General features: G+C 43.5%; 1 protein-coding gene across 1 annotated transcript in view; it reads right to left on the bottom strand.

Moving 5' to 3' along the window:
- The window catches only part of L3MBTL1 (L3MBTL histone methyl-lysine binding protein 1), a 75040-nt gene that overhangs the window by 20817 nt on the left and 45518 nt on the right, over positions 1-8705 (bottom strand). Inside the window, exons 13-17 of the mRNA XM_044659810.1 lie at positions 8573-8664; positions 6611-6762; positions 5010-5086; positions 4181-4266; positions 2689-2799 (exon numbers count right to left, since the gene is read on the bottom strand). Of these exons, the coding sequence (XP_044515745.1) occupies positions 2689-2799; positions 4181-4266; positions 5010-5086; positions 6611-6762; positions 8573-8664 (518 nt within the window). The remainder of the gene's footprint in view (positions 1-2688; positions 2800-4180; positions 4267-5009; positions 5087-6610; positions 6763-8572; positions 8665-8705) is intronic.

Below are 8705 nucleotides of genomic sequence, written 5' to 3'. Positions count from 1 at the left end.
CCCTTTCTCTTCTTTCTTTCTTTCTTTCTCTTTCTCTCTCTGTCTTTCTTCCTGCCTGCCTGCCTTTCTTTCTTTTTAAAAACTCTTACCTTCTGTCTCAGAATCAATACTGTGTATTGGTTCCAACACAGAAGAGTAGCTAGGCAATGGGGGTTAAGTGACTTGCCCAGGATCACACAGCTGGGAAGTGTCTGAAGCCAGATTTGAACCCAAGACTTCCCATCTCTGGGTCTGGCTCTCAATTCACTGAACCACCCAGCTGCCCCCTGAAATTACTTTCTAATACTGATTGAACCTTCTACCTACTCATTGAACTCTGGACATGTCATGTGAATATTTCTGGTTCCCCATTGCCACCATCTTACTCTTCCTTGAATGCCATCATCCCTCAACAACCTCTCCTTCTTTGAGGTTCATTTTATTTAAATTTATCATCTGACTCACATCCTGGTAACTATTTCCTTTGCCCAAGACACGCTTCCTCCTTTGTCAATGAGCTCAGTGCCTGGCTCCTGGCCTCTCTCCCCACCCCAACTGGTGTCCTAATAACTTCCATATCATTCCATGTAATTCCAAATACATACTGATTTCTGCTCAGATCTCCTTACCTCTCAGGTCCTTGATCTATGCCACTCCCATGCTTTCCTCTTCCATTCCACCTCAGCTATGCACAGGTCATACTTTTGACCTTGGCATCATCCAAAAATGATCTAGTCCATGATCATAACCTTAGTGATACTTGGATCTGATCACATCTTCTCATTCCATCTCTCCTTACACTATATTCCTCCTAAAACCTATCTTTGTCCTCCCTTTATTGTGTGATGTCTCCATTCCTGCTCTGGCTATACTCTCCTTCCTTCTCATCTTGACCACTGCTGATCCAGTTCACCTCTATACTGTCCTCCTTTCTCAAATCCCTTGTTCCCATGACTTATCATCAACCCTAGCTCACTCCCACCTTCTCTGTACTTTGTTCCTATTATAATGGGAAAAGAAGAGAACAAGCATTCACCAAGGGCCTAGGATGTGCCAGCCACTGTGCTAAGCACTTTATGAATATTTAAATAAATGTTTGATCAAACCTGGGAGGTAGGAACTGTTATCATCCCTACTTCATAGTTGAGGAAACCGACAGTCATGGGTTAAGTGGTTTGCCCAGGGTCATAAAGACAGTAAACATGTGAACTTGGATTTGAACTCAGGCCCTTCCTGACTCCAGGCCCAGTGCCCTAAGCACTGTGCCACTTAGCTACCATATCCAGTAATAGAAAATCTTGTAACCCTGCTGACTGGGTCCACTACAAAATTATGTTACCTCATCTCAACGTAGCACTCACTGCCTAAGTTTCTCTCTCTCTCTCTCTCACAGTCACCAATGGTTATTGCAAACCTTCTCTTTTCTCCTTAACAGCACCCTCTACCACCTCACCTGAAATCCTGGTCTTATACTTTACCTCTCCCCACCCCAAAAATTTAGGTCATTCCTTTTGCTCTCCCTCTTTTCCCTTCCTCCTCACCTCACGATTCCTTGAACATCATCCCCCACTATTTCCCCCTTTACTCTAGTTTCCCATGAACCCACTGTCCTTTCATTAAGCCCAAACCCTCTAAATGTATCCTTGATCCCAAACCTTCCTATCTTCTCCAGCCTTCTGCCCCAACTATCATTCTTTCTCTCTTTAATCTCTTCTTATCTAGTAATTATAAATAAGCCCTGTTCTCCCTCATTCTTAAAAAAAAAAAAACCTTACTGGGTCCCCCTATCCCTGCTCAAGTTTGATCTATGCTATCCCTTTCTTAGCCCAACTCCTTGAAAAAGTTGTCTATACTCATCGCTTCCACTTGCTCTTCTTTTCATTCTCTCCTAAACTTTCTATAATCTGGCTTCTGACCTCCTCAATGAACTGAAACTGCTCTCTTCAAAGTTACCAGTGATGGATGGTCAGATCTAATGGCTTCTTCTGAATCCTCCTCCTTCCTGAATGCTCTGCAGCATTTGACATTGCTGGGTTAGGCAATGAGAGGATTGGGAGATAATCCAGGTGAAATAAATTCATGATATGAATGAAGAATAAGCGCCTGCCATTCAAGGCCCTCCACAATCTAGATCCAACCTGGCCATCCATACTCTACTATTTTCCTTCATATAATCTATATTCCAGTCATGTTGTATAAACTCTCTTTTCTCTTATTTGCTGTTCTCATTCTGCTCTTTCTCATACCATATATCTTCCATCTCTGTCTGGTCAATCTCCTCTTTTACCTGAAATCCCAACTCAAGTGCCATTTCTTTCATGAAGCCACCTTTGGCTTCCTTTGGCCACCACATGAAAATTTTGCCTTTCCTTTAATTTCCCAGAATACTTTGCATGTAATTTTCCTTTTTCTTCCTTTCCCTTTCCCCTGTTTCAGTTATTTCAGTATATATCTTTTTCCTGACTCCCTCTCCCCAAATAGACTGTAAACTACTTGAAAACAAGTCCTCTGTTGAATCTTTGTATTTCTAGCATCAGGCACAGTGCCTTGCATATAGCAGACATTTAATAAATGTTTCTTGACTTTTTTTGAAGGGCAGGCCAAGCCAGGGTCTGGGGCACGAAAAGGGGACAAGGTTGACAAAAGTCCACATTGCTAGCTGACTCCCACCCAATCAGCCTATTCTCCTTTCCCATTCCCCGGAGCCACCTTTATCCTGTGGTCTTCTACATCCTCCACGCTGGCCGCCCGAATCAGAGCTGGACTTCTTCGGTCCACAGCTTCGAGTTTCATGTTGATGAGGAAGCCGTGGGGTGGTCGCTGCAGGGGGACAAGCCATCAGGCTGAGAGCCCAGCTCAGAAGAGTTTGAGTGTGGGGCTCTGATGCAGCTGTTAAGCCTCAGGGTATCGGACTGCTCGGACCTCTCTGCTGTTTCCCCAGATCCCATCCCACCCCTGCTGATGCTCCAGGGAGACTAGCAAACACAGATGCTCTGAGCATCTCTGAGGAGAGGCCAGACGCCATGGGTGCATTCCCTGTAGTTCTACACAGGTAGCAACCCTGCTACTATGGGCGCTGCATGAGGAGAGAGACTGCTGGAGTGGCTAAAGGATAAATCTAATGCCTGAATCACTGTGCCTCAGAACTGAAAGGTAATTCAGACAGCATTTGGTCTAACCTCCTATTGAGTGAAGGAGTTTCCTCTCTAAAGTTCTTCTTTTCTTTTTAATCCTTACCTTCTGTCTTAATTTTAATTCTAAAACAGAAGGGAAAGGGTGTTAAGTGACTTGCCAAAGGACACACAACTATGTGTCTAAGCCACATTTGAACCCAGATCCTCCCAACTCCAGCCTGGTGCTCTATCCACTGCACCTGTGGATAGAGTCTGGGGCACTAGCTGTCCCTGTCTATAATATCCTTGACAGATAGTCATGAAGCCTTTGCTTCAACGCCTCCCTTGACAAGGAGCCAGCACATTCTACTTTAGGGACAATTCTAATTATAGGAATTTTTAAAAAATGAGGCAAAATCTGCCTCCCTCTAATTTTTACCCATCAATGCTTGTTCCACTGCTGGGAGCCAAATAAGAGAAGTATGATCCCCCTTCCACATAAGAGTGTGTATTTTGTGAATATCAGAGGCAATGTGAAAACCTACTTGAATTATGCTGATGTCTGAGATCATGAAAACATTTTGCTTGCTTTTTATTTCCTTTATTTTTCTCTTGGTTGGGGTGTGAGTCATAGTTCGGTATTCCCTAATTAAATATGAATATGGGTGGAACACTTCATATCCCACTAAATAATGAGAAGGCTTCATGGAGTCCTAAGAATAAACTTATTCTTGGGTTCTAGAATGGATCACTGGGCTAGGGCTGGAGTATCTAGGTGGCCATGCCAAATGGGGGGGCAGGGATTCTGAAATAAGAACCCCCAATTTCATTTAATCATAAAACTTAGATTTATAGATGACCCAGAGAGGTTGTGATTTGTTCAATGCATTATTTATCATAATAACATTATTTATAAATCAACTTTAAAAGTGAAATTAAAATTAAACTTTATTTAAATTATTAACTTTAAAAACCGACTCATTTGAGTCTCGCAACCACCCTGGGAGGTAAGAACTACAGATCACTGAAAACAGCAAGCAACCTTTGTCAGGCCTAATTCCCTTAACTGCTCTTCCTATGGCACTCACCACTTTGAAGGCCCAGGAAGGGACGGCAGAGGCTCCAGTCTCTTCTAGGTACTTTTCCCAGCAGAAACTATCAGGATCTGGATAATCTAGAGGTCAAGATGGAGAACAAGCTATGGGGTTTGGGTGTTGCTTCTTCTGTTCCAGGAGTCCCCAGTCACCAGAGATGGATGGATGAATGAATGAATGAATGAATGAATGGGTCAGGGACTACAATGAGTAACTCCTGCACAAGTTCATCCTGAGCCTAGCTTCCTTGGGTACCCAAATGAGAAAGGGCTGAAGAACCCCTAGCCAAAGGGGAGTGCAAGCCCCCAACTTCCATCTCTTGGTTCTAGGGCTCTGAACCCTTCGGAATCCTGGCCATTGAGGCAGGTGGGCAATCTCGGGTGGAAGGAGACCAAGAACAGCCTGTTTTATCTATCCAAAAAACCCAGAAGAGGGTCATTTCCTTATTTCTCCTTCTAATTTTGAGGCTCTGGCTCTACTATTCTACTTGTCTCTCTTTCTGGGTTTTCTCCTGAAGATACTGAAAAGCAATGGTATGCAGGAAAGCCAGAACTACTTGCTCACTGGTAGAGGCAGAACCATGTCCTTTTGGCTGGACTCCTAAGGGAGCTGGGAGTTCTGACTTTCCCTATAGACTTGGAAGTTTCTGAAGGGCTCCCGGCTTCTAGGCTGAGACACTTCTCCCTCATCACAAGGTAACGGTGGGCAGTGCCCATAGACTGAGAAAGGGCATCCCTCCCCCTAACTGATTTGAAAGGTGCTTGTTAGAAGAGGGGGACAGGAGGGAAGGAGAGAGCCTGACACAGGGGATCAGTCAGGTTACCTTGTGGAGGAGTGAGGGGTTTTCCTTGCTTCTGGCACCAGCCAACAGGGTGGATGTAAGGACTGCTGGGGTCACACCTGTAAAACAAGGAGACCTTAATGTCCTGAGTGTAGCTCCCAGACTCTGGGTTTCTTTATGATGAACAGAGCTTCTGGGATTAAACAACGCCAGCTTATTATTTTTTAAAGATATCTTTAATGTTAAAAATACTAATAACAGAGTTTTAAAAACAAAACAGATGGTTATGAAAATGAATAGTATAATCTTGTCTTGGTAGAAATGATGTCTTAAATAAAACTTCCAAACTCGTGGTTCTTTTCAGACTAATTATCTGATTAATTGTGAATTCTTCTAAGCTTTAAAGTAACTTAAGGTGACATTTGATCTTTTTTCTTCCTCTAAGTTAAAAAAATTGATGATGCTCTCTTTTTTTAAAATGCTGGCCAGTAGAAGATGAGGAATTTTGGGTTTTGTCTGTGGCCTGATTGGAATCCTAAACAGTGAACCCCTCCACCCTCTTAACCTAGGTTACAAGGTAGAACACCCCTCTCCCAGCCTCCACATTTTCTTCTTTCCATCTTTTCGTCTTGTTTCAGTGGAATTTGCCCTCATTAGCCCAGCTCTTTTTCGGCCCTCAGGGCCTTGAGTCACTCATGAATGGCCAGGTCTATTAGAAAAGAATTAGAAGTCTCCTTTGAAGAAAAACAAGAGAGTAACAAGGAGGAATGAGGAAAGAATGGGGTGGAGAAGAGGAAGAAGTAGGGATGAAGGAAAAGAGAAGAGGAAGGAAAGAGACGAGAAACCTACAGTGGCTTGGCCTTAGAGAGTCTAGTCATCTCCTTGGTACTCTGAAATGAGGAGCAAAAAAGGGAGGTTCAACACAGTTTGGTCCTGAGAGTATCTCCTTGCCAGCAGTGATCCCAGAGGCCTGATAACCTTGGTAGGAGGGCTGATGGTTAGGCCGGAGGTCATAAAGGTGGTGTTGACACTCTGGTTAAAGGATTTTAGAGTTGGGCAGATAGATGGTGCAGTGGATAGTGTCAGCTCTAGAGTCAGGTTGCTTCATCTTCCCAAGTTTAAATCTGGCTTCAGACACTTATCAGCTATATGGCCATGGGCAAGTCACTTCACCCTATTTATCCTAGTTTCCTCATCTGTAAAATGAGTTGGAAAAGGAAATGGCAAACTACTCTAAATTTCTGCCAAGAAACCCCAATGGGGTCACAGAGAATTGAACACAACCAAACAACAACGGATTTAGAGTCAGAAGGGATTTTGTATATTAAGATCATACATTTCAAGCTGGAAGAGACCTTCAAGTCCTTCCTGTCCCATCCCTCATTTTACAAGTGAAGCAATTGAGGCCCCAAAAGGACTTGCCCAAAGTCCCCAGGTAGAGTGTGGTACAGACAGATGGGATTTGAGTCCTCTGACACCAGAATTAGCTTTCTCTCCCCAATTTCCTGTGGTGAACACTGAGTTGGCTTGAGAGTCCCAGACTAAGACAGCACCTGTGTCTTTGCTCTGTCCCCATCCACCCCGAATTCTTGAGTCCAAGGTCCCTGCTCCAACCCCTGCCACATTGGGCCTGCTCCCACTACCAGTAATCATAGGTGTCGTCCCAGTTGTCAAAGTGCACCAAGAAACGACCATTCACCACGTCGGTGACACTGGCCACGCAGATGAGGGAGGGGTTCATGCGGTCCACAGCCTCCAGCTTCATGCCCACCTGGAAGCCTGTGGGCACTGAGCTCTGTAGGGTGACATGTCACAGACCAAACTAAGGCTTCTGTCCTGCCCAAAGCCACTGCCCCACTCCTCAGTCCAAAGACAAAAGAAGAGACAGTCACTCCTGGGGGGAGAAGGGGAAGGTTAGGGAAATGGGAGCAAGTTTGGCCCCAAGCCCTCAATCTAATGGAACAACAACAACAACAACAACAACAAAAAAAAACATTTATTGAGTCTACTATCTAGGAGCAGCTAGGTAGCTCAGAAAATAGAATGCAAGGACTAGAGATGGGAGGGCCTGGGTTCAAATATGACCTCAGATACTTTTTTACCCTAGGCATGTCGCTTAACCCCAATTTCCTAGCCTTTTAATTGCTCTTCTGCCTTAGAACCCATACTTAGTATTGATTTGAAGACAGAAAATAAGGGATTAAAAAACAAACAAACAAAGATAATGGAATTACAGGCAAATTTGGCTTTGGAGTACAAAATGAAGTAGGGTAGAGACTTTTTTTGGGGGGTTAGAATATAAATGGATTGATTATATCAGGTTTATTGGTTAGGATATATCATAACCAAAAAAGTATTCTGTTAAAAAAGAAGACATTCATAGAGATTCTGAAGGACAAAGAAAATTTAAAAAGTGGAGAACTTTTTAATAGTATCTCTGACCCAGATCCCAGACACAGGAATACATAAAAATTCTCAATGACTCTTAATATAAGTTAATATAGTATACAAAAAAAATTCTCACAGTTAGTGAATTTACTGAGTTAGGTCTTCTTTTAAAATTTATTTATTTATTTATTTGTTTATTCATTCATTTATTTGATTTTTATTTTGAATATAGGCAGAGACTTTAATAAGAGTTTTGTCAAGATAACTCGCTAGTCATAGAAGGAAGGTAAGAATTTTTTTAAAAAAAGAATCTACTGTATACCTGGCTAAACTAGGCCCTAAAAATATAAAACCAAAAACAATTCCTACCTTCAAAGAGCTTGCATTCTACTAGGTTTCTCAACTCACTTTTTTTTAAAACTCTTAATTTCTGTCTTAATAACAACTCTTAAGACAGAAGGGTAAGGGCTAGGCAAATGGGGTTAAGTGACTTGCCCAGGAAAATTTTTTTTTTCAAATGAAAAACAAACAAAAAACCCTTACCTTCCATCTTAGAATCAATACTGTGTATTGGTTCCAAAGCAGAAGAGTGGTAAGGGCAAGGCAATGGGGGTTAAGTGACTTGCCCAGGGTCACACAGCTAGGAAGTGTTGTCTGAGGTCAAATTTGAACCCAGGACCTCCTGACTTTCAATTCATGGAGTCCCCTAACTGTATCCCCTCAACTCACTTTCAGTCTTGCAAAGTTCCTTCACAGGGAACTGGCCTGAGGGACAGAGAGGAATGACCTCTTACATAGTATTTATCAAGGGAAACAAGGAAGGACAAAAGAAGAATGTCTAGGGAATGGAGCTAAGAATTTATATCTATCCTCCCTACTCAGAATCGGGGTGTTTGGTCCCCATCATTTCCCTGAGACCAACAAGCCCACTCCCTGGGGCTGGATCAGGCCAGGGGGGGCATCCTTTTGCCTATGTAATCACTCACTTCCCTGATTTAAGGGAAGGACAGGATTCTTGGCTCAAGAGTTTAGAGCTGGAAGGGCCCTTGAAGGCCATCTAGTCCAACCCTTACAATTTCTAGGCGCAGCTCAGGTAGGGGAAATAACTGTTCAAAGTCACACAGACTTGGATGGAGTTGCCATCTCCCTGGTCTGAAGGAAAAGGAAGAGGGAGGCCCTCTCCCAACAAGAGGGGGAACGAGGACTGCGTCACTCACGTTGCTGTGGCTGGCAAATAGGTGCTTGGGGGCAGCCTGGGCCTTGGTGCTCCGCAGGTAGTTGCTCCAGCTGAACTCCTCCTCCTTGTAACCTAGTCCCCTCAGGGGGAACAAACAGAGCAGGGTGTGGAAG

This window comes from Gracilinanus agilis, chromosome 2 (assembly GCF_016433145.1).
Source record: "Gracilinanus agilis isolate LMUSP501 chromosome 2, AgileGrace, whole genome shotgun sequence".
NCBI classification, from domain to species: domain Eukaryota; kingdom Metazoa; phylum Chordata; class Mammalia; order Didelphimorphia; family Didelphidae; genus Gracilinanus; species Gracilinanus agilis.
Note: the sequence above shows the minus strand (reverse complement) of the source record. Positions and strands in the feature narration are given on the sequence as shown.